The 25,036-nt window shown below is 43.7% G+C and overlaps 1 protein-coding gene across 6 annotated transcripts in view; it reads left to right on the forward strand.

Annotated features, from left to right (window-relative positions):
• The window catches only part of LOC140562681 (myosin IXb), a 43,933-nt gene extending 19,233 nt beyond the window's left edge, over window positions 1-24,700 (forward strand). For 3 of the 6 annotated variants that reach the window (XM_072688515.1, XM_072688517.1, XM_072688516.1), the window contains exons 10-41: window positions 353-487; window positions 600-721; window positions 871-1,012; window positions 1,120-1,315; window positions 1,452-1,527; window positions 2,263-2,355; window positions 3,382-3,489; window positions 4,133-4,172; window positions 4,325-4,447; window positions 5,506-5,586; window positions 6,692-6,802; window positions 7,262-7,384; window positions 7,473-7,622; window positions 8,459-8,613; window positions 9,040-9,510; window positions 10,479-10,563; window positions 14,065-14,144; window positions 14,852-14,958; window positions 15,048-15,235; window positions 15,582-15,689; window positions 15,781-15,957; window positions 16,167-16,202; window positions 16,474-16,585; window positions 16,896-16,969; window positions 18,223-18,415; window positions 18,717-18,845; window positions 18,943-19,048; window positions 20,031-20,162; window positions 20,249-20,372; window positions 20,569-20,666; window positions 21,634-21,761; window positions 22,688-24,700. In XM_072688515.1, coding sequence (XP_072544616.1) covers window positions 353-487; window positions 600-721; window positions 871-1,012; window positions 1,120-1,315; window positions 1,452-1,527; window positions 2,263-2,355; window positions 3,382-3,489; window positions 4,133-4,172; window positions 4,325-4,447; window positions 5,506-5,586; window positions 6,692-6,802; window positions 7,262-7,384; window positions 7,473-7,622; window positions 8,459-8,613; window positions 9,040-9,510; window positions 10,479-10,563; window positions 14,065-14,144; window positions 14,852-14,958; window positions 15,048-15,235; window positions 15,582-15,689; window positions 15,781-15,957; window positions 16,167-16,202; window positions 16,474-16,585; window positions 16,896-16,969; window positions 18,223-18,415; window positions 18,717-18,845; window positions 18,943-19,048; window positions 20,031-20,162; window positions 20,249-20,372; window positions 20,569-20,666; window positions 21,634-21,761; window positions 22,688-22,890 — 4,206 coding nt within the window. In that variant the 3' untranslated portion in view covers window positions 22,891-24,700. Of the gene's footprint in view, window positions 1-352; window positions 488-599; window positions 722-870; window positions 1,013-1,119; window positions 1,316-1,451; window positions 1,528-2,262; window positions 2,356-3,381; window positions 3,490-4,132; window positions 4,173-4,324; window positions 4,448-5,505; window positions 5,587-6,691; window positions 6,803-7,261; window positions 7,385-7,472; window positions 7,623-8,458; window positions 8,614-9,039; window positions 9,511-10,478; window positions 10,564-14,064; window positions 14,145-14,851; window positions 14,959-15,047; window positions 15,236-15,581; window positions 15,690-15,780; window positions 15,958-16,166; window positions 16,203-16,473; window positions 16,586-16,895; window positions 16,970-18,222; window positions 18,416-18,716; window positions 18,846-18,942; window positions 19,049-20,030; window positions 20,163-20,248; window positions 20,543-20,568; window positions 20,667-21,633; window positions 21,773-22,687 lie in introns of those variants that run through there. The other 3 variants (XM_072688519.1, XM_072688518.1, XM_072688520.1) reach the window with 3 other exon arrangements.
• The last annotated feature ends 336 nt before the right edge of the window (window positions 24,701-25,036 follow it).

Genomic DNA, 25,036 nt, shown 5'->3' on the forward strand with positions numbered 1-25,036 from the left:
CTACAGTGAACAAGAGGCCAGTGTTTCCTCGAGCAGTATCAGCACAGACAATACACTAAATAGACAAAAGTATTGGGACACCTGCTTGTTCATGGTTTCTTCTGAAATCAGGGGTATTAAAAGATGATCCTGCTTTTGTTGGAGTAACTGTCTCTACTGTCCAGGGAGGAAGGCTTTCTACTAGATTTAGGAGGAGGAGCATTGCTGTGAGGATTTGATTGCATTTTTTTTCCTTCTTCATAACCTGACATAATATGCACAAAATATTCACCCACACACACGCATGCAAATATTGCTAGCTTATATGTTCTGAACGTGGTGCTGATGGTTCTGTACCCTGTGTGTTCTGAAGTGTCTGTCCATAGGAGTCCTGGACATATTCGGCTTTGAGGATTTCAAGATGAACAGCTTCGAGCAGTTCTGTATTAACTACGCTAACGAACAGCTGCAGCATTACTGCAATCAGCACATCTTCAGGCTGGAGCAGGTGAGGAGGGCCTGGTTCATTCTCCGCTGTAAACATGAATTCTGATGGGTTGAGTTCAGAGCAGTGCTGTCAGGCTGGTAGTGAGGCTCAGGTGCTTTGTGGTGGATTGCAGGAGGAATACCTGTCGGAGGGCATCACCTGGAGCACTGTGGACTACACTGACAACATCGGCTGCATCAACCTGATCAGCAAGAAGCCCACCGGCCTCCTGCACCTTCTGGACGAGGAGAGCAGGTGAACGAGCTGAAGCGTTGCACTTATTTAGCTGGTCGATGGTCTGGCCTACTAGAAGCCCCCCACAGTCCAGAACATCCTAACTACGACGGTCCTTGACCGATCGGCTATATATGTGCCATTGTTCTCAGGCTTTCTGTCTCTTTCAGCTTCCCTCATGCCACAGATGACACCCTGCTGGCGAAGTTCAAACAGCAGCATCAGGAGAATGCCTTCTTTGTGCCCACGCCGGTCATGGAGCCCGCTTTTGTCATCCTCCACTACGCCGGCAAGGTCAAATACCAGATAAAGGTAAAGCAGAACAACATTTAACAGATATATTAAATCTTTATTATTAAAATAATGAAGCTGAGTCCGGTGTAAAGCCTCCTTAAAGCGCCTCGGTGTCTGTGTTGTAGGACTTCAGGGCGAAGAACACTGACCACATGCGTCCGGACATGGTGGCTTTGCTGCGCAGCAGTGAGCGGGGCTACCTGAGGCAGCTGATTGGCTCAGATCCCGTGGCTGTGTTCCGCTGGGGCATCCTTCGGGCCACCATACGAACGCTGGCCACTTTTAAAGAGGCCGGCCGCCGCTGGGCTTCAGAACATCCAGGTACCGCTCACACTCCATGGCCACATGGGGTTTCTGTTTCTGTTAAAGTGGCCAGTGAGGAAACACGAGGTAGGGGTTCTCTTAAAGAACCTCCTATAGGTTTAGTAATATAGAGATATTCCCTCTCATGTTTCAGACTCCATCAGACGCTATTCACGTCATTCCCTACATAATATGAGGACACCCAGTTCAGCTATTGGCAGACTGATGAGGTGAGGATGTCATGGGAACACTTGAGAGATTTATTTTGTTATGGTGAATATTATGTTTTAAATATTGTAGAATTACATTACAGTTCTGTAGTTTGGAATCACAATTTTCTGTGATTTAAAATAATATAATATCCAGTATGAAGCTCTAATAACATTAATATCCAGTATGAAGCTCTAATAGCATTAATATCCAGTATGAAGCTCTAATAACATTAATATCCAGCATGAAGCTCTAATAACATTAATATCCAGTATGAAGCTCTAATAACATTAATATCCAGTATGAAGCTCTAGTAACATTAATATCCAGGATGAAGCTCTAATGACATTAATATCCAGTATGAAGCTCTAATGACATTAATATCCAGTATGAAGCTCTAGTAACATTAATATCCAGGATGAAGCTCTAATGACATTAATATCCAGGATGAATATTGAGGATTCATACTGGATTAATAATTATATTCATACTGAATAACAATAATATGACAGTTATAAATCTGTATGTAGGTTAAAAAAACCAAAACAAATATCTAGTATGTAGAATGTTCATAGAGTTGATCAGATCATAGATAATTAGATAATTAATAATAATAAATAAGTCTCTTTTTGTTTCTTAAATACATTAATAATTAGAAGATGAACGGTTATGTAGTCAGGTGCCGGCTGCCCAGGCGTTCTAGGGAGCCGCAGGGTCAGTACAGGCTGGTAACGTGTGACTGGTTCTCTCTGCAGTCAGCGCTCGCTGATCGAGTTCTCCTTTGACCGCTCAGAGGAGAATCCGCTGGAGGTGTTCGAGGACATTTTTGCCACGTTTGAGAGTAAAAAGTAAGCTGATCTCCTCCACCATGTCTAATCTCTCCGTCACACTGTCACTCCGGTTCCTCTGGGTTCTCCTCCTCTCATGGCCTCTCTCTGTGTAAGGACCACAGTATGAGGGTTTGCTCAGGGGTCCTGTTCCTGAAGCTCAGGTTTCTGTAGGAACCTACAGCAGTGAAGGTCCTGATCCATCTCCTCCTGCTGAGATGATCATGGCTGCTGATGATGGGCTGGGTCCTGGGTGTAGGAATTTGGTGGCTGGACTGTTTTAAAGCGATAGTTTGGGTGAGAAAAAGGTCAGATCTACACACTGCCAACTGTAGTGGATCAGCTGTGGAGTTCAGGCAGAGATGAAGAATCATGCCTTTAGAATTCTGAATTAGAATTGTAATATTTGATATTCTGGGACGGACCATCTGAATTTGAATTTAGAAATTTTATATGCATTAAAAATATATATCTATATAATTATATGTCTTACTCAAGCATCAACACAGTTTTACTCATAATATGGTTCATAATTAATTAATTCAGTGTAAAAGTTCAGTTTTGGTGCAGTTGTTAATGATTTTAGTTTAATTCAAAATTCTAATTCAGTTAAAAATTTCATTTTGATTAAAAAATGTAAAAAAAAAAAAAAAAAATCTGTTAAATCCCAAAACTCATTTATTCCGTTTAAAAGTTTCATTGCAGTTTAAAATGGATTTTTAATTGAAAATTGTAAGTAAAGTAATTCACTAATTCAGTTTTTGATGATGGCGAATTTCTAACAGCATGAGTGTAACTGTAGCTACAAGGCTAATGTGTGATTCTCGCTACATAAGCCTTGTATCTCCACAGTAAAATTGGAGGCTTTGCTGATCGACTGCATTTGGGACTCGCGACTGAAAAATGGTTCAGTTCGATTTTTCATCAAACTATCGCTTTAATATCTGTGTTCTACTAATCAGTGTTGATTTTGACCTGTTTATACTCCGTAATCTCTCTCTCTCTCTCTCTCTCTCTCTCTTCCACTCTGGGCTCTGGGTTAATCAGGGAGTTGCATGCCAAAGTCCTGTGCACCATTAAGCGTTTAGGTGGTGAAGTTCCTCAAAAGCTGCGTCTGTCCACCATTTCTATGAGGAAGTTGCGTCAGTTCTCTCAGTGAGTGTGTCCTCGTACCGTCCCGCCTCCACAGCCGAGCTTCTGAGTAGAGCTGGGTATCGACCAGAGCGTTTCAGCACGGTCACCTCCGCTACAGTTTTCAGTACCTTTACATACTAAAGACAATCTGAACGATGGATCGGTCCTCGGGAGGTCACAGGTCCCCGGTGCTGCCACAGCCATCCGTCAGCAATCCTAGTCCTCTGTTTTTCTCTCTGAGTGGGTAGGATGGTCCTTCCTCTCCCTCATTAAACTTTTAATCAAATAATTCTATATAGAACAATCTGCAGGTGTTCCAACATGCACAGAACCCTTTAAACAGGCAAAGAACCCTTTAGGCATCCAAATAGAGTGGAGAACATGACCCTAACAAAGCCTATAAACAGTGCTGGCTCAGAAACTGCTGCAGCGCATCCAATAATAAGGCCATGGAGATTGGTTGTGTTAAGGTGGAGCTTCGCTAAAGGCTCTGAATGCTGCACTGAGCCTGTCACTAGTCTAGGTTGTGGGACAGGTGTGCGTATTGGCTCAGGGCCTCTGATGAACCTCGTTCGATACCCAGCCCTAGTCATGAGGACTGCACTAGTTTGAGTCATGGTGTGTCTTCAGACCCTCCTCTTTACCCTGTCTTTCCTCCTTCCAGGAAGAACCGAGCGAACAAACACAAGCAGCTCATTCCCAAGGTACGCTTCTACTAAGCCTTAAACACCTCAATAATGAGGACCATGATGATGATGATGATGATGATGATGATGGTGATGGTGAATAAACATGAACAGTCATTCACTTGCCTCACAACGATCTGGAACTGCTCTCTCTCCCTGGTCCTGTGCAGAACCTGATTGACTCCCAGTCTCTGAAGATGATTGTGGACCTCAACCTGCATAACCGAGACACCAGGTCCCTCCTGCACCTCCACAAGAAGAAGAAGCCCCCCAGCATCAGCGCCCAGTTTCAGGTTGGTCATGCTGGCAGGGGCGTGGTTTTGATTTCAGTGGTAGGAGGAGCCAGAGGAGTTGCGTACATGATGCTGAACAAACATAACGAGTTGAAGTCAGCTAAGCATGCTAACATGACTGGCCGTGAATGGAAACCAGTATCCACCAGTTTAGCATGAAGAGACTGAGCTCGACCTGTGGGGCCCTGACTGAATTGACCCCGTAATAAATTGGATTAGGTTGTAGTACAGCCGGGCGTACGGGTGTAGCGTAACCGTGAAATTGGGTGGTGTGGGATAATGGCCATAGCATGATTGCGCAAATGGCTGTAGTGCGGTCATAACAATAGCTGTCGGATAACCATGGAAACAAGCATAACCATGGAAATACAGCAGAACTGATGTGCCTCCAGTGTAACCATGGAAACTTAACGTTTAACCATGGAAACAGAGTGGAGTAATAAAAATGACTATTGCGCCATCATGGGATGGGCTGTAGCGTAACCATGAAAACTGAACGCAACTAATGAAATGACCATAGCGTAATAACGGAAAGAGCCGCGGCGTATCTGCGGAATAAACAGGGAGCAACCATAGAAATACCCCATTGCGTAACCATGGAAACGGGTGTAGTATAACCTTAGAAATGACTGATGTGTAATTGTGGAAATGGCTGTGGCGAAACCATAGGATGAACTACAGTAGGTGTAGGTGGAGGCAGGTGTAGTCTAACTATGGAAACAGCTGCACTGTAACCATGGAAACGGGTGCATCCTACAGATGAGCGCATCAGTGGTGTAACTGTAGTTCAGTGGGATGTTTATCAGTCATGTTATAACTCTATTGGGGGGCAGAAAGTGTCCCCTCAGCAAAAATGGACGTCTGTACCGTCCTCATCATCATTCATCCTCAACCCACTGAATGCTCTTTCCAACTTAGCTTGAAATCCTCAGTAAGAGCACCGTCATGAATTCGAGGAGAGGGTCGGACTCTGGGGTGGGATGGGGTTTGGTTGGGCCTTAATGGAAGCTGATGGAGAAATCAATGAGACCCACGCTGTGTTGTCTGCTGTTCTACAGACGTCTCTGGTCAGGCTGCTGGACACGCTGAGGAAAGCCGAACCGTTCTTCGTCCGCTGCATCAGGTCCAACGCTGAGAAGGTACAGTGGAACAGAAGCTCATAAGATGTTCTACAGCCCTGATAAAGTTCGGTCTGGAATCTGTGCCGCACTTTGCCTGTCCTGGTAACGTTTTACTGAAGGTCAGCTCAGGTCGTTCACAAGCTGCCTGAAACCTTTCAGGACAGTTCTTATAGACCTCTATAAACATTAAAACCTGGAGAAGGGCTTATTCCAGTTCTCCCAACACTTTCTGAGGGGAAATCACGAGATGGAACGGGAAAAAAAAACCTCTGGAAATGATTTATATCCGTTCAAAATGCTGCCCTTCAGTAAACGGTTACTGATGTCTTTTTATATAATATTTAATCTAATGTAACAATTATTATATGTATATATATATTAATTCATTTACTATTTTATTAATTTTGCTGCAAATTCAAGGTTTATATTGTTAACATTTTAGGAACACAATTTCTGAACAATTTAATGCAACCAAACTGAACCTTTTAACATTATTATTTTATAATTTTTTAAATATGTATCTAATTTAATTTAATTTAATTCATTTATTTATTTATTTTTGAGCCACTGATTTGGCTGTAAATTCAAAGTTTATATTGTGACATTTTTTAGGAACACAATTTCTGAACAATTTAATGCAATTCTGATCCAACCTGAACTTTTTAACATTATTCTTTTCTTGTTTTTATAATTATTATTATTTTTATGTTACAAATTAAGTGCATTGAGCTGTATACTGTACATTTGAAAATAATAACGAACAAAATGTAATGATACATTTATAATAAGTATTTTAATACAATTAAGCTCAACTGACCAGCTCTCTCTAAACTATACCTATGAAAAAATACAGAAAACAAAATAAGCCTGAGACTATTTATCAGTAAAATGAACAATATCAGCTCTGATTATCGGCCCAGATGATAATCGGTCGACCCCTAATAGTTTCATTAGTTCTACATTATAATATGAACCATCGTATCTTTTTTTTTGTATATAAATATAAATGCAGATGAATATTAGTGTTCTAGGGTTACTGTTGATAGATATAGTCTTTGACCAGAGCTTCATGATGGACTGGGTCAGATTGGGGGGGTTAGATGATGTGTCGGTGTGTTTTCAGAGGGAAATGCAGTTTGATGAGGATCTCGTGCTGAAGCAGCTGAGGTACACAGGTATGCTGGAGACGGTTCGCATCAAGAGGTCCGGATATGGAGCCAAGTACACTTTTAAGGTAGCCTGTAATGCCTGTCCTGTCCTGTTGCTATTGGCGGTTGAGTAGAAGTTACTGTAGTAAAATTCTCACTGAAAAAATGCTAAGCTAACACTGCGAACTCTCAGAAATCTCAGAAATGCAAAAATCCGGCCCAGGATTTCATTTCAACTGCCTGGGTAGCTCTGCTGGGCCGGATTTTCACTTCCACATTGAATTTTGAACTGGATCTACATCCTCCTCCTCATCACCTCCCGCTCTGTAGAGCGGTTCCCCTCTCAGACCGGAGCGCAGTGGGCGGAGTGATACCACACACTGTGCTGAGGTGGAAGTAGGTCCGGTTCCTCCAGCGTTCCTCAGATTTCTCACTGAACTTCTCAATAATAATAATAAAAATGATGATGATGATGATGAAGGACCATTGAGGTTCCTGATTGGGAAGCTCATGCTCTCACATTGTCCCATCTGTTCCACCTGAAGGAGTTCACCGATGAGTTCCGGGTTCTGCTGCCGAAGAAAGCGTCTACGCCTCAGAAGGACATCCCTAACCTGCTGCGGAGATCCGGCGTCGAGGACGCAAGCTTCCAGATCGGCAAGACCAAGGTCCCCGAGCTTTTCATGTTCAGACTGACCGCAGTGATGACTGTCTCCTTGCTTCTGCCTGACCGCTCTGCTCTGTTATGCTCTGCAGGTGTTTCTGAAGGAGGTGGACCGACAGAAGCTCCAGGAGACCCTCCACAGGGAGGTGATGCGCCGGATCCTCATCCTGCAGAGGTGGTTCCGCGCCTGTCTGACCAGGAAACACTTCCTGATGAAGAAGAAAGCCATTGTAACCCTACAGGTGCTGAGACTCCCACTGACCCGGCGTGTCCGTTCCTGAGCTCGGATTTAGGCTGTTTTTAATGTTACAGTTTTAGAAGTTTGCTCAGAAATTGAATGTTTAGGTTGTAAAGGAGTAAAATATTTCGTTCCAAGATCAAATTCAGATTAATTCAGTTTAACTTCCAAATTCAGATTTAGTTCAAAATTTTAGTTTAAAGTTCTAATTCATATTAACTTTTAGTTTTATTTCTAGGTTCAAATTTAATTCTAAAATGTTAAAGTTCAAATTCAGATTAAAATTCAGATTTACTTCCAAATTCAGATTTAGTTCAAATTTCAATTTTAGTTTAAAGTTCTAATTCATATAAACGTTTTGTTTTATTTCCAGGTTTAGATTTAATTCATATCAAAATGTAGTTTAAAGTTCAGATTCAGATTTAAATTCTGTTTCAGTTCAAAATTTAGATTAAAATTCAGTTTTACTTCCAGATGCAGATTTAGTTAAAAATCAGATTAAAATTCTGCTTTTGTTCAAAATTCAGATTTAGTTTAAAATTAAATTTTAGTTCTAATTCATATAAACTTTGTTTTATTTCCAAATTTTGATTTAATTCAAATTTATTTATAATTCATTTCAAAAATAAGTTTCAAATTCAGTTTCAGGTGGATTAAATGCAGATTTTTCATTGAAGTTCATGTTCCTGCGGCATGATTTTAACTTCCTGTTCTAACTCGTCTTAAAAAACGTCTTATAGTGGAAGTCAATGTCCGAATGTTTTATTCAGAGTCGTTTTGGAGCATTTCTATTGGCCGCTCTGTCACACAGTGTAAGCATGCCTCTTCTGTATATCCCAGCGTACCTGGCGAGGCTACAGCGCGTCGACCCGCTACAGGGCAGCCACCGTGATCCAGACGGCCTGGAGACAGTCTCATCAGAGAGCCGAGTACCTCCGCCGGAGACAGAGCCTCCAAAACCTGCAGCTGCTGAAGAAGTCCTCCGAGCGTAAGAGGTAACCATAGTGATCTCATAATTCTGTTTTCTTGATTTCTCCTGCCTATTTTTTATCTACATTTACTTATTTTAATTCATTTTCTCATCATTAATGTAATAATATATAATTATATTTTCTTAAAAGCATACAAAACAATTGCTTATGCTGGCGCTAGCTCTGTCTCATGGGTGTGTGCTGTTGTGAGTGAGCAGCTAGACTTCTTATCCCACCTAGTACAAAAAGGATAATCAATTTATTGGAAATGACGTGTATTATTTATATATATATATATATATATATATATATATATATATATATATATATATATATATATATATATATATATATATATATATAATGGTGTGTGCTGAGTCAGTCGCAGTACACAGGCACACGCCGTCCTCCTCTCTGGTGTGATTTTAGTGGTTTTGCTTTTCTTCTCAGGGTTGGTTTGGATGGGGCCAAGGCCAGGCCAGGAATGGAGGAGACCGAAAGATCAACACCACGACCCCCTAGTGGTAAAGCGAAGCCTCTGCCTCCCCTACCCAACCAGACCACCTCAGTGGAGAAGAAGAGCATGGATGAAGACGGAAGATCTGACGGTCAGCTGAAGAAACTGAACGGTGAAGAGCAGCCCAGCAAGCCGGAGCAGAGAGCGAGAGCAGAGAAGGAGAACGAGTCTCCATCTCCAGCCCTGACTCGCCCGGTCTCCCTAGATCTGAATAGTGGGCAGAGTTCTGTCCAGCCCGCTCAGGACGAGCCCTCCAACACTGCGCTTCTCCAGCGCTACTCTAAAACGGCCACTATGAAGGAGAAGGTGGAGAAGTGGAAGGAGAGAAGGAGCGACATAGTGCTTTTCGATAGGTCCGATTTCAAGGACCCACAGCTGCAGGACCACAGGATGAAGAGCCTAAAGTAAGAACTTTCCTCATCTCCAGGTTCTCCAAGGCTGTGACCCAAATGAATCCCTGTTTAGCTCTTCCTACATTCCACATGCAGGGAAATGGATCAGGCATATTTAGTGGTTAGTTTAGCCCTGCAGCTACAAGGCTGGCTTTGCTACAAACACTGGACATCAGTAGTCCTGCACACTTCTCTCAACCTGCTTAGACCAGGTCTTCATTAGGACTTGTCCATATGGATGACATACTGTGAGCTGAGGGCTGGGCAGTATAGCGTAAAGGCCGAGAATATTTGCCTTTGTATGTTTAAATCCATGAAAGCCGAACACCACCAGGGTACAAGGCATGTCTCCGGGTCATTTTGGACCCTAAGGACATGCGGAGAGTACAGAATGATTAAAGGATCTGGATACCAGTATGGCCTGGGGGTCGCGAGTTCAAATCCCGATCCATGCCACTTTGCCATCAGTAGCCGGATTCAGAGAGAGCATAATTAGCAGTGATCTCTCCGGGTGGGTAGATGGCGTCCCTCTCGCCCCTCGTCACTCTTGAGGGATGTAAGTATAATACAGCTCACAGTACGTCACATCGGGTCCCAAACTACATTAGCCCACCTGCAGAACCCTTGAAGACCACCTTGAAGAACACTTGGACGTGGTTAGAGTGAGATGAGAGAGGTGCGAGGGCAGGTATTTGGATTTGGGTGTGTTAGCAACGTTAGCCTCATAGCTGTTGACTGATCAACTACATCCAGGGGAAAGGTCCCTTAGTGCTTTTAGGGGCACTGCCATGCACTTACACTGTAGATACCAGCTGACTGTGAGCTGTACACTTAGTAGCGCCCCCTGTACAGAATAGCACAGTATTAACAAAGGGGTAAGGATCCATTTCAGTCCCAGCCCACTTCTTTTTGAGTTCCTGTGCTGGTCCTTTGTGTTTTGTGGCTAATCTCTCACGCTTTCTCACTTTTCCTGGCTTTAGGACCCGAGGGATCTCCATGTCTTTGGACAACCTGTCCAAGCTCAGCTCCTCGGAGTCGGACAGCACGTCTCCATCCACGACTGAGGTACCGTACGACAGGATGTCTAGTGTGCGTGATCAGCTCAGCAGTGCTGTGTATTAAAGGGAGAGTGGTAATATGCTTTAGCTCAGCCATTACTGCGCTCCCTCAGCGCCACCTGCAGGTTGATGTAGCTTCTGAAACCTCACTAGGTGAAGCTGCGAAGCCGTAAACGCTTGAAGCACAAGCGGCGGCTTGCCAACCCCCGCAGCGTCCTCATGCTCCCCCACGGCGAGGCCGGGGACCTGGAGTACTGGAACTTCCCCCTGCCCCCCATGAGCCCCTTTGAGTCCGATAAATCCAGCAACCCAGCGGAGCTGGACGTCCAGGTGACTGCATGAGCCCAATCCCTGCCAGGGCAGGACGGGGCAGGCTTGGGGCCCTGCATGCAGACCTTCAGGTTAAAGGGATAGTCTGGTGATGCATCAGATTCCCACAGTCCGCCCCAAATGCAGTCAGTCAGCAGAGACGTGTCAAAGTGTCTGTTTGTTTGTTTGTTTGAATAATAAATGATGTCATTAATAACTGGAGGTAAAAGATGTCGCACAGTGGACACAACACAGCAGCAGAACATTAACACACAGGCTGAAGGTTCTCGAGTGACCAAGACATCCTTCATCCCGCACGATGTCTCGGTGTGACCGCTTCATTACATCTTTATTATCATTTATTCATTTATTTATTTATTTAATAAAAAAATTCTTTATGACCCAGTTAAGCCCATCCGTTCGTAGCTCGTGACACATCTCCACATTCCCTCTGATACATGTGAAGCCATGCGCCACCTCTTTTCTGCCGCCAACGCTGCATCGCCGGGTAGCTTTCCCAGGGGTCCCCAGCTCCACCACACCAGGTAACAGACGCCTGTGCCGGCCAGCGTCGCTTTACGGGAGCTGAGGGGATAAAGCACCATCTACCCACCCGGAAAGAGCACAGCAACAGCTTTCGCTGACGGCAAAGCGACATGTCTCGGGATTCGAACCCGCAGCACATTAGATTAGAGCCCTAAGCCACTTCATCAAAATACGCTAGTTGCTGGGACACAACTGTCCAGTCAGCTTGGTTGTCGCGGCGTCGGCCGAGGGGTAGAGTGATGTTGGACGTATTTGGATATCGGGGCGTTGACAGTGTTTCAGAGCTAAAAATAAATAAATAAATAAATAAACAATTATTTCACGTTAGAGAAAACCTTAGCAACCCCCTGACATACCATGGCAACCATATGGATGCTCATATCTCCCCCAAAACTCTAAACTAAAGAAGCAAGCATGTCTCCGCTGACTGGCTGCGTTTGGGGTATGATGGGAAGGTGTAAACCTGACTCAACGCTGGACGTTGCAAAGCTGGAGAGCTGGAACACTGAATTCTGTTCTGGAGGAGGAAACCTCAGCCGGGGCCGACCTGGACCTGAACCTGAATCTGAACTGCTTCTCTTCAAACGGCTGAATCTATCCATGTTTTCTGTGGTAGCGGCTGCTTTCTGACCTTTTTTGTTAGCACTGTTAGCGTTGATAGCATTGCCACTAAAACCCTGAAATGTGAACTTCCTAATTCAGATGCCAGGAGTAGTAATGGTGTATAAGGTGAGGTTGATGGTCGAGATGACGGTTAAGGAAACAGGAAATGCCACATCCTCATAAACTATTGGCACCCTTTCGCTGTAAGCGTTACTAATACGTTGTATTGACGACTGAGGGTGCGGATAGTTGTAGAGCGTGTTCTTCCTGTCTTTGTGTTTCTGATCTGCGGTTTAATCCAGTCTGATTATATAGATCTGAATCCAGTGAAGGAGTCTGTCCGTCTGCATTGATGATAAACTCATCTGGGCTAATCGTTAACCCCTCAAACCCTGAGCTCATGCCGTACAGAATGATTCGATTATTGAATGAATTGAATGGATGAATCTTCTCGTTCGGTCTGATCTGATCTGATCTGATCTGATCTGATCTGTGGTTCTGAGGCTGTTCAGGGTTTACGGGGTTAAAGCTGAAACTCACTTAGAAACTCACCTGTAGCAAAAAAGGTCAGGGTCTGGTCAGGACGAGGGCTGCATGTGAGGGGAGGGGGTGGAGGATGGCTTCACGGCTTGATTCTCTAGTGGTGGTGGGAAAGCTCTGATCTATCGATCTTATTGATCTGCTGATCTACTGATTGGTTCTCCGTTCTGTGATCTAACCTGAGCAGACTCAAACGTCTCTGTTGACCGAGTTTCTGCCGGTCATTCCTCCGGACATGTGGCTCCTCCTCCTCCTGGGCGTGGGTCAGCAGTGTGGAGGTGGGACCAGCTGAGTGCGGACTGGTTCTCTTTAGGGTGGATCTGGAAGGATGCTGAAGACGGAATGATGTGGTCTGTGGACTTGAGCCGGCAAAGGGTTTGGTTTTCTGGACACACGTTAAGCCTAGACTGACCCTGGGCCTGTTTACTGACGTCCCGTAGAAACACTGGTGCCATCTGTGCCCCAATCATTCGGGTCAGTTGGCACCGAAAGGGGTTCCAGGATCAGCAAACATAAAGGTGTTCTTCCATTGGTTAGGACTTCACAAGCTCCTACGGCCCTCGCCCTATTGGTGTAGAGTGGTGGACTTGTCCAGCCTAGCCTACTGTTTTGGGGGGACGGTGGTACTGTTACCAACCTACACCAACCACCTTCTAGAACCCTTTTTGATGACTGGTGCAAATTTACACTGAACAAAAAGGGTTCTAGTACTAATAACACTTCTATAACTAACAATAGTGGAACCCTTTTTGGTGCTGTCTAGAACCTTGTAGAACCCTTTAACTGAACAAAGAACCACTTCAGCATTCCGGTTGTTGGCATGGTTCTGTATAGAACCCTTAACATTGGGTATAGAACCGTTATAGAACCCTTTTCTGCTTTCCAGTGCAAATTTATACTCAAAGCAAGACGGGTTCTATTCCTGAAGCTGGTTCTTTGACAGGGTAACCATAACAATAGTGGAACCCTTCTTGGTGCAACACTGATTGAGAACCATCTAATATAGCAAAGAACCATTTCAGCATTCCAGTTTTTCCTTCATTTGCTGGGGTTTCATATAGAACCATTGCCTTTAGATAATCTGAAGAACCCTTATTTGAATTGTGGAACATGACTATTCTGTTCATTGTTCTGGATCATGAGGCTTATGCATATTAGAGTTAAAATTGTGAACCACCCCCCCAGAACCCAGTTTCCAGAACCCCACTTTGAGACCAGTTTGAGCCTCAAAAAGGGTTCCACCATCATTACAAGTAAAAGAACCCATTTTCAGTGCTATATAGAACCATTTTAGGCCGTAAGGCAGTAGATTATTACCGTACTAAACCATCAGTTGGGTGTTCGGGTCGTTGGCACCTGAAAACCCTCAGAATGAAAAGAACGAAGGCGGAGTTTAGATGTTTGGGAATTCCGTGTGATTTACGGAAGGGCCGTCCGGATCGGTGTCCAGAGAACCATCCCGGTCGGAGTTCCTCCTGCTGTTTGTCTAACACTGCCGTCTTCCTTTCAGCTGAGTTTTGAAACTGACGGGCCAAAGGGGAGCAAGAGATCCAGCATGGCCGGCTCCTCGCAGCAGAGCACTCCAGAGAAGTGAGTTACTCATTACATACCAATAAATACCGTCTAATTACTTACCAATTACTCGTGAACCCGAACAGTAGTCCTGACTCAGTGTTACAGAAGCTTTTCCATTTGACATGAAACTGGATTTAATAATAAATAAATTTCAATAAAACATCAGTAGTATCATTATACACTATATGGACAAAAGTATTGGGACGCATGCTCATTCATGAGCATTTTGAAATCGAGGGTATTAAATTTTGTTGGAGTAACTGTGTCTAGATGGAGCTCCTCCTCCATCATTTCAGAGAACACAGTTCTTCCGCTTTATACCCCCCTCTAGCTCACGCCTGGCATTATTAGGCAGCATGGAGCCAATAGGGTCATGATGTTGATCTGCTCCAGAGAGTCCTATTCTATTGGCAGTACTTCTTCTCTACAGGGACTAGACAAGCTGTGTGTGCATTTGCACATCTGTGTCAGCAATTGGTGCAGCTTAAATCATGAAGATCATGAAAACCCTAGCACCCATTAGCATGGTACTAGATCATCACACTCTCCTCAGAGAGGGTGGAGGTGCTCTATTAGTAATCTCTAATAGACTTGCTGATGTTTCTGACACTGCGTGGCTCACTGTTATCTAGAACATGCAGTGAAGAACCTTAAGCTGACACGTTTGATTTGCTAGACTTCTACTCGTCTGACTGTTTTCCCGTATGCCTGGTCGTTGTCAGGACTCCGTTCTATGCTAAGTTTTTACCAAAAGGCCAGAAGAAGCGCCTGACTCCTCAGGATGGGAGCGTTACCATGGTGAAGACGCTCGCTGAGAAAGATGAACGAGGTGGGGGTTTAAGGCTGTACCTCCTGTCACTCACTGGTTTCCCGGGTTTCTCCATCCCTGGCTCACTGGGTTGTGTTTCTGTCCTGTAGACGGAAGCCCTCACTCGTACCACCCAAACCCCTACACTGTGTCCACTCTGCCCAACCTCAAACGCCGGAACCCCAGCATCCGGATCAGTCGGGGCACGCGCGTGCAGGAGCAGTGCGACGCCTTTCTGGACCGGCAGATCACGGACTCCGGCGAGCTGCGCCACCTGGACGAGTACCTGGGAAATCAGGTGAGTCTGATTTATTGTGCTTCCAGTGAGTGGTGTTTCTAATAAAGTGGCCAGTGAGGCAGCACAATAAGGGTGAGTGTTTCTAATAAAGTGGCCAGTGAGTGGAAGCACAATGTGGTTGTTTCCAATAAAGTGGCCAGTGAGAAAGCACAGGGAGGTGGGTGTTTCTAATAAAGTGGCCAGTGAGGAAGCACAAGGAGGTGGGTGTTTCCAATGAAGTGGCCAGTAAGGAAGCACATAAAAATAGGTGTTTCTAATAAAGTGGCCAGTAAGTAGAGGCACAATTTGGTTGTTTCTGATAAAGTGGCCAGTGGGTTTAGTTGTGTGCTTGCTGTGTTAAATGCAGATGAATGATCTCCAGTCCCAGACGAAGGTTCTCTCAGAGACGGAGGTGATTTTTCTCACAGCCACCACCCAGTTCAGAGACACCATCAAGAGCATGTACTCTCTCTCCGTGAGTATAGACCTGCACTTCCTGCACCTGTCCGGGCCTTCATCCCCATCACTGTACGCTCATTTGAGCCCACTCTGTCCTGTGCCCCCAGAACCCTCAGATTAACTACAAAGGCCTGCTGCAGGGCTATAAGAGCAAAGTGGCCAGCCTGGCTGCGCAGAAGAAGAGGGAGGAGGTGCCCATGGTGGTCAATCTGTTCCAGTCTGTTCTAGATAACTTTATCAGAGCTGAGATTAAAAAGGCCTCGCTGGAATTGGAGCCTGTGAAGGTACGTTCCTAAACAACCTACAGTAACCATCTTCAGCATCGTCCTGTTCAGCCTTTCCTTTAAAAAGTTAATACAGTGTAAATATGATGTTTTATGGGATATTATTAGATATACTTATAATTATAATTATCTATATCTATATCTTATAATTATTTATCATATTTGAACAATTCCCTTTATTTCATCATGTGTTCCTCTACACCCACCAGCCCACGAAAAAGGTGAAGAGGACAAACGGTAAATGTGTAAGTTTGTTTGTCTACATTTAATTTTTTCATTTGTCCATCCATTAAATCTCCATTATATTATCTATTAATTGCAATTGTAATTAAATGCATTTTATAGCTAATTATATAATTCTAGAATTAATTACATTAATTACTGTAGCAGGCATGTGTCCTGCGGTGTGTCCTGCAGTGTGCTGTATGTGTCTCATGCTGTGTCCTGTGGTGGGACACCCATCCTGTGGAGCGTCCTGCAGTCTATCATGCCTGTTCTGTGTTCTGTGTCCCACAGCCGGACAGTCCTTTGGACCACAATTTCAACACCTATCAGGTGAACATCTACCAGTCATGTGACCTGTGCAGCTCGTTCATCTGGGGAATGGAGAAAGCCTGCATATGCAGCTGTGAGTTTTCACCCATAATCCTCTGCTTCGGATCTGAGGCTCCGAACTCTGCATGATACCAGTGACCCTCCTGTACTTTATATAGTTCCTGTATGGGCTCACGAACCAGAACCATCGTTCACTTTTACACCTTGGTAGGCTGACTGGGCGGGGATATGCAAATGAGACGGTTCTTGTTGCGTGAGAGACACAGTGAATTCTGAATGCACTGTTTTTACATATTTTTTTAAATTGTGATCTAGATTAACATTTAATATTACATTGAAATCTCTCTCTCTCTCTCTTTCTCTCTCTCTCTCTCTCTCTCCAGCCTGTAAGATGGTGTGCCACAGGAAGTGTCTCAGTAAAATAGTCACATACTGCTCCAAACACACCTTCGGGAAGGTGAGCAGGCTGGGTTACTGGGCTCTACTATGTGATTACTCTGGAGTAACTGTGTAATTGTGGAAAAGTGGATCAGGATCCGAGCCGATCCAGGCATATTTTAATGGATCGGGTATCGGCTAGTTGAATCCTAATTCAGTTCAGTGTCTTTGTTTTAACCATGGTGTTCAGAGCGCCACCTGCTGTCCTCAAAGCGCTATTAACAGACAGTACTGTCCAGCCGGCTGCAGCAGCAGCAGTGCGGACGTTCTCAGAAGGTAAATAAAGGAGTTGAGGTTCTGCAGTGTGGAGCTATTTTACAGTGGAACCTGAAAACAGACCATAATATCTGACCCTTTTCAAAACTCTCACTGAAACGCTCTGTTTTAGCAGCGGGAGAACCGGAGAACCGCTCCCTCGTCTTCCTCTGTTCTTAAACCAGCACTGAAGAACCCGTTCAGAACTGAGTGTAGGCTAACGCTAATGCTAACACACGTGCTATAGAGACCCCAATCATACACACAGCCATATTCACCAACTATAAACCAGTTATTACACACCAGTAGTACCACCACAGATACCAGTCCAGAGTGTGTACCACTACACACACACATACATACACACACACACACACACACACACACACACACACACACACACACAGGAAGTGATTAGATTGCGGTGTTGTAAAGGAGCTGGGAGCTGATTGGTCAGGGAGGAGAGTCAGATTGGATTATCAGATATAACACTATAAAGAAAAAGTCTCAACTACACTAAATCAGTCAGTCCAGAATGTCTGATTATACAATCTGATACTGAAAATAAAGGATTTTAATGAACCCATTAATCAGCAGCTCGTCTGATCTAAACATCGGGAGCTGGATTATTAATACAAACACAAAAGATCAAATCAGTATCAGCTAATACTCAGCATTAAGGAGACTGACCATATTGGGGGGGCAAAATTATGCATTATTAATATCTGCAATAACCCTTTTGACTCGTAATTACACAAGTGTATCTCTTATGTGCTTATAGCGTCCATATATAATATACGTAATTAATGTATTACATGATTATTACAGACCATTACTACAGAAGGTGACTTATTTTTATTATTATTAATATTATCAAAAATATACTGCTTTGCCAACAGTGCAGATTGTCCAACCTAAAACCTATTAGTTCATATGGGAAATTATTTGCATATAGACAGTAAGTGTGTTTGTGTGTTTGTGTGTGTGTGTGTTTGTGTGTGTGTGTGTGTGTTTTAGGTTGAGTCTGGTAAAAGCTCTGTCCATTTCGGAGTGTATGTGAGTGCCCTGACCAGCAGTAAGACGCCGGTTCCAGTTGTCATGGAGATGATGCTGGCCCATGTGGAGCTGCATGGACTTTACACCGAGGGGATCTACCGCAAGTCTGGATCTGCCTGCAAGGCCAAAGAGCTGCATCACCTGATGGAGACCAGTAAGCCTGACACACGCACACACACACACACACACACACACACACACACACACACTCACAGTCAAGTACACACCTGCTGTATATATGCATACGTCCTTGTAACCTCATCAAGGTTACTGAGCGACAGCGCTGTATGTATATGCGCACACTACACTCTTACATACACACTTATGTACACACTCCATGCCTCTAGGCAAACAGTGCTGAACAATGCACTGGTGGAACTGGTGTGATTCCTTATGGAACTATACACACTGCACGTCTGCTAATCACACATACGTGTGTGTGTGTATGTTCTCAGATCCCAAGAGGGAATATCTTGAAAACTACCAGATTCACACGGTCACTGGGTTGATTAAAAGCTGGTTACGGGAGCTACCAGAACCCCTAATGACCTACGGCCTCTACAACGACTTCCTGTACGCTGTTGGTGTGTATTTTAAATTATGTTTGATCTCTAATTAAAAAAATTAAATAAAATGTTTGACAAGATGCAGCTTAAAATCCCTCATTTTTTCTTCCTTCAGACTTGCCGGAGAAATATGAGAGGCAGCAAGCGATCTACGCAAAAGTAGATGAACTTCCTACTTCGAATTTCCACACTCTAGAAAGACTCATCTTTCACCTCGTCAGGTGAGTACTCAACTTCCCACACACATTTCCAACCCTTAAAAAAAATAAATAAATAGGAGATATTAGTCCATAAACACCTCAATAAACACTCCTATACACTAGAATAGGAGATATTAGTCCATACACACATCAATAAACACTCCTATACACTAGAATAGGAGATATTAGTCCATAAACACCTCAATAAACACTCCTCTACACTAGAATAGGAGATATTAGTCCATAAACGCCCTCAATAAACACTCCTATACACTAGAATAGGAGATATTAGTCCATAAACACTCTCAATAAACACTCCTCTACACTAGAATAGGAGATATTAGTCCATAAACGCCCTCAATAAACACTCCTATACACTAGAATAGGAGATATTAGTCCATAAACGCCCTCAATAAACACTCCTATACACTAGAATAGGAGATATTAGTCCATAAACACCTCAATAAACACTCCTATACACTAGAATAGGAGATATTAGTCCATAAACACCTCAATAAACACTCCTTTACACTAGAATAGGAGATATTAGTCCATAAACACCTCAATAAACACTCCTATACACTAGAATAGGAGATATTAGTCCATAAACACCTCAATAAACACTCCTATACACTAGAATAGGAGATATTAGTCTATAAACACCTCAATAAACACTCCTATACACTAGAATAGGAGATATTAGTCTATAAACACCTCAATAAACACTCCTATACACTAGAATAGAGATATTAGTCCATAAACCCCTCATTAAACACTCTTATACACTAGAATAGGAGATATTAGTCTATAAACACCTCAATAAACACTCATCTACACTAGAATAGGAGATATTAGTCCATACACACCTCAATAAACACTCCTATACACTAGAATAGGAGATATTAGTCCACACACACCTCAATAAACACTCCTCTACACTAGAATAGGAGATATTAGTCCATAAACACTCTCAATAAACACTGTCTGTCTGTCTGTACTCCAGAGTGGCAAAAGAAGAAGCTCATAACCGGATGTCTGCAAACTCTCTGGCCATAGTTTTCGCTCCATGTGTTCTGCGCTGTCCGGATAGTTCTGACCCATTATTGAGCATGAAGGACCTTCCCAGAACCACACTGTGAGCCCCATACACTCTCATCCATTCATCCATTCATAGATCGATGGGTAGGTAGTAAGTGTTGTGGACTCTCTGGTGTTTGTCAGGTGTGTGGAGACTCTGATCACGGTGCAGAGCAGACGCTACGACGAGAAGATGAAGGAGATCCAGCAGCTGGAGCATGCAGAGGCACTGGCCGTCAAACAGCTCACACTGCAGAGGAAAAACACGGTCTGACAGAGTGTTTACACACACACACACACACACACCGATACAGGAGAAGGAACTTTCTGAACGTTCAGTGAAAGTCAATGTAAAATGATTTAATTCCAGGTCATTTTGGAGTGTTTCTATTGGTCTGTTCGTCATGACATTCTGACACGATGTGAATAATGTGACTCTGATGCTTTTGTGTGATTGGTTTAAGATTCTGGAGCACCAGAGTAGCGAGGCAGATGCGCCCCCCCCAGACTCAGAGGTGGAGAAGACCCTGAAAGAGAGGATTAAGTCTATAAAGCAGGAGAAGTGAGTGGACCACCATCTCCATCTTCTCTTCATTCTGATTCTACAGAATTTATGATAAACAGAAGATAATTACCCTTATTGCTTCAAACCCCCCCATCTTCATCATTATTACTATTATTATTATTATTGTGCATCTCAGCTGTGAGAGTGTCTACCTGTAATTAACTCTATATAACATTAGAATAAACCCAAATAAACAGATAGTCAGTGGTCAGTGAGAGCGTCTACCTGTAATTAACTCTATATAACATTAGAATAAACCCTAATAAACATAAAGTCAGCGGTCAGTGAGAGCGTCTACCTGTAATTAACTCTATATAACATTAGAATAAACCCAAATAAACATAAAGTCAGTGTTCAGTGAGAGTGTCTACCTGAAATTAACTCTATATAACATTAGAATAAACCCTAATAAACATAAAGTCAGTGGTCAGTGAGCGTCTACCTGTAATTAACTCTATATAACATTAGAATAAACCCAAATAAACATAAAGTCAGTGTTCAGTGAGAGTGTCTACCTGTAATTAACTCTATATAACATTAGAATAAACCCAAATAAACATAAAGTCAGTGAGAGTGTCTACCTGTAATTAACTCTATATAACATTAGAATAAACCCACATAAACATAAAGTCAGTGGTCAGTGAGAGTGTCTACCTGTAATTAACTCTATATAACATTAGAATAAACCCAAATAAACATAAAGTCAGTGGTCAGTGAGGGTGTCTACCTGTAATTAACTCTATATAACATTAGAATAAACCCTAATAAACATAAAGTCAGTGGTCAGAACGTGCTGTTGATCAGTAGAGGTATTGATCTGCCGGTCAGAAGAACCCAGCTTTGGTTCTTGTTCTAGCTCTTCTGTTTACCGGCGGTATGTATAGGAAAGGTTCCGTCTGTACATGATGGTGGACAGTGCTCTCCTGACCTTCTCCTGACCTCCTCCTCCTTTTTTGTGTTTCAGGGTTGATCTGGCCCACAGGCTGCCCGAGATGGACGATGGCGCTTCAGACAACGAGACGCTGGACTCTGAGTCCATGGGCTGCTCAGAGAGTCCGCTGGAGGACCACATTAGAGGCGTGGTGTCGGAAGGTCAGTGACAGGTACAGGCAGTTTCATTGTCTAATGCATGTGGGGCTGCATGCTGCTGAGGAGCAGAGGAAGGCTGCTGCTGCTCCCCGGGACTCGCTGAGCTGTGAGTGGTTCACTTCCACTGATGTTGGGGTTTATTAAAGCAATAATGCTACACGCTACACAAAACCGGTTCCACGTAGTACTAAGAAGTGGGTTCTTTGTGGGTTCTTTCTGCTGCTATACAGAACTGATAGAATTATTTAAGCGCTGTCTTTAGTAAAGACCTCTTAAAGAAAAGCAGAGTTCACACAAAACCACATTTTTCAGTATGTGCAAATTCACACACACAGCTTGTCTAATCTGGACCCTGTAGAGAAGAAGTACTGCCAATAGAATAGGACTCTCTGGAGCAGATCAACATCATGACTCTATTGGCATTTGAGCTGTGGAGCAGTGGAAGAACTGGTGGTGCTCCATCCAGTACTTTTGGAAGGTATGAGGTGGGGTGGTGATTATCCTCTACAATCCTGACCTCACTAATGCTCTTGTTGCTGATTGCAATCAAATCCTCACAGCAATGCTCCTCCAAAATTTTGTAGAAAGCCTTCTTCCCAGGACAGCAGAGATAGTTACTCCAACAAAAGCAGGAGAAACGATTATTTTTAAAACCTTTGAGCAAGTGTCCCAATACTTTTGTCCATATAGTGTATCTGTCAAGTGCTTAAGCTGCTGTTAGCTTAGCTTAATTATTTTTACTGGTTACTGGTCTCGGGGTTACTGGTCTCCGCTGTAATGGGTCTGTGCTGCCGGGTTCTGCATGTCTAAGGCATTTGCTTGCAGTTTTTCCGACAGTCTTGTTTGCCTAAGGAGCTCAGAGATGGCCAAGCGTGGGAGGTCCAGCTGTGTCCAGCTCCCACGAGCCTAATCTAGAGTTTCTATTTCAGGCCTGGAGATTTCTGCCTTACAGAGCAGCTGGCCTAAGGGACAGCCGAGAGCCAGCGGAGACGGAGAGCAGTCCACGTATCCCGCACAGAGCCGAAATCAGGAGCTGTCCTCCGTCCGCTCCGCAAGCATCCAGAACACGAGCTCCAGAACCACCGGAGACTTCTCTGACCTCGACATTCCGTTCATAGACGATGATCTGTGAGACCGAACAGAACCCTAACTCGTACTGGAACCCTAACGCGGAACTTTACAGGGCCTGTGTTCTGCAAGCTCCAACTTTCTCTAATCTCCGAGCTCCTAGACAGGGTTTCAAAGCGCAGCATCCGCTCTGCTGTCCGTGCAGGCCGCAGGTGGACGCTGAGCTGCAACAACAGCCCGTTTTAATTAAGCTGTTCTTGTGATGTCACACAGACTGACTCATTTACATATATATATATATATATATATATATATATATATATATATATATATATATATATATATATATATATATATATATATAATTATGTCTTAAAGGCACAGTAACAGAAAGTATGACAAATATGAGCATGAATAAAGATGAGGAAATGAAAGATATAGGCCCTTTAAAGAGATGCCATGCCACTGCTTTACTCTAGGTGGCGCTGTAGAACCATCAGCTAAAACTAACTGGTCTAGTTGAGACTGCTGTAAGTCAGATAGCATTAAGGGAACTTTTACACAGTTACTAAACATTCCTCCACAGTTTAACACTGTTCCGAATCGACACCAATCAGCCATAACATTATAACCACCACCTGCCATGACCGTGTAGAGGACCCAGTCGAGGCATGGTGGACTCCACAAGACCTCTGAATGTGGCAGTTCCTGTAGGTTGTGAGGTGGGTGGGGCCTCCATGAGCATTAATCACAACCTTGTGAGCCCCTGTGACCCTGTGGCTGGTTCACCATTTGTCCTGCCTGATGTTCTGGAGATGTTCTGATCCAGTCACAGTTTGATTCTTACTCTTGTCCGTTTTTCTTTCCTGCTTCATCACCTTCAAGAGCTGACCATTCACTCACGGCCTGATATGCAGATCCACCCCTCGCCAGACAGGAGCCACTGGACCCAGGTCATCAGTGCTCTTCAGTTCAGCTGGTTTTAATGTTATGGCTGTTTGGTAGCACAGGCCTAAATAAAGTAAATCTGATAGTTTGTTGATGGCGGTTCTTCAGTTAACAGAAACCTCTCACCTTTCAGTCTCAGTTAATGGAATCAGACTGAATTTGGGGGGTTTGCAGCATTTCTATTGGTCCGTTCTTCGTGTGATTAGTACACAATATTAAGCTTGTGGTTTGGAATTATGTTAGAAAGTGAAAAATGCCCAAAAAAATAAGAAGAACAGTCATGATGACTCATGATCATCAAGCTGCTTATCAAGGCCTGATCTTAGAAAGTGTTCAAACCCGTATGTTACACCTTCAGTCTGTGATGGGACACATCATGTGGGACACGCATTAATATTCACCTTAATTTCCTCCCTTTTCAGTGAAAATGTGTGGCGGGGAACCAACATCACAAACACACACACACACACACACACACACACACACACAATGGATTTTTGCAGCGTTATTATAACCGCTGTTGTTGTAGGGACCACACTGCTCGTCAGGGAGACAGTAGTGTAAATAGAAATCTGCTGTAAATGTTCATTTATGATGGATTATTATGATTATGATTGTGATTTACGCCCTTATTTACTGGCTTTCTGTGAATAGCTGCATTTTTTTAAAGCTGTAGCTGTAAGTGCTGATATGTGCTGATATATGACCTGCATGTGTGAGACCGCCCTGCCGGTTGGAGACAACACACCGAGGCCAGACCGCTCTTTAGTTCTCTGGTGGAGCGGATTTTCCCTGTGACGACTCGCCGCAGCGTTTCGGGATCGTGGAGATGACCTTCAGCCTGCAGGGTTCACCTGTGAAGAGGAATGTCATGAATAATAATGCGTCTCATAAAGGTTCTCTGTTTTATGACAAAATAAAACTTAAGCAGTCTCAGCAGTGTCTAAATCACACTGTTTAATACTTAAAGGGGAAGCCCACCCATTTTCCTAAATTCTCTGTGTATCTCCGAGTGAGAGCTGAGCTCAGTCGAAGTCGGGTTTGGGGGTTTGGTGTGAACCTGAGCTTCACTGTAGAGAAACTGACCCACTCTGATCTCTCTACAGTGGAGGTGAATGGAAGCAGGCGTTGCTCGCCATGACTACAATACAGATACAGCCCATAATTTATCTCCTATCCAAACCCACCAGTGAAGCTACAACACGAGTCTTCTGAGTTTTATATGGAATGATGAGGATGATGATGATGATGATGATGAAGGT

This window comes from Salminus brasiliensis, chromosome 9, assembly GCF_030463535.1.
Source record: "Salminus brasiliensis chromosome 9, fSalBra1.hap2, whole genome shotgun sequence".
Taxonomy (NCBI): Eukaryota; Metazoa; Chordata; class Actinopteri; order Characiformes; family Bryconidae; genus Salminus; species Salminus brasiliensis.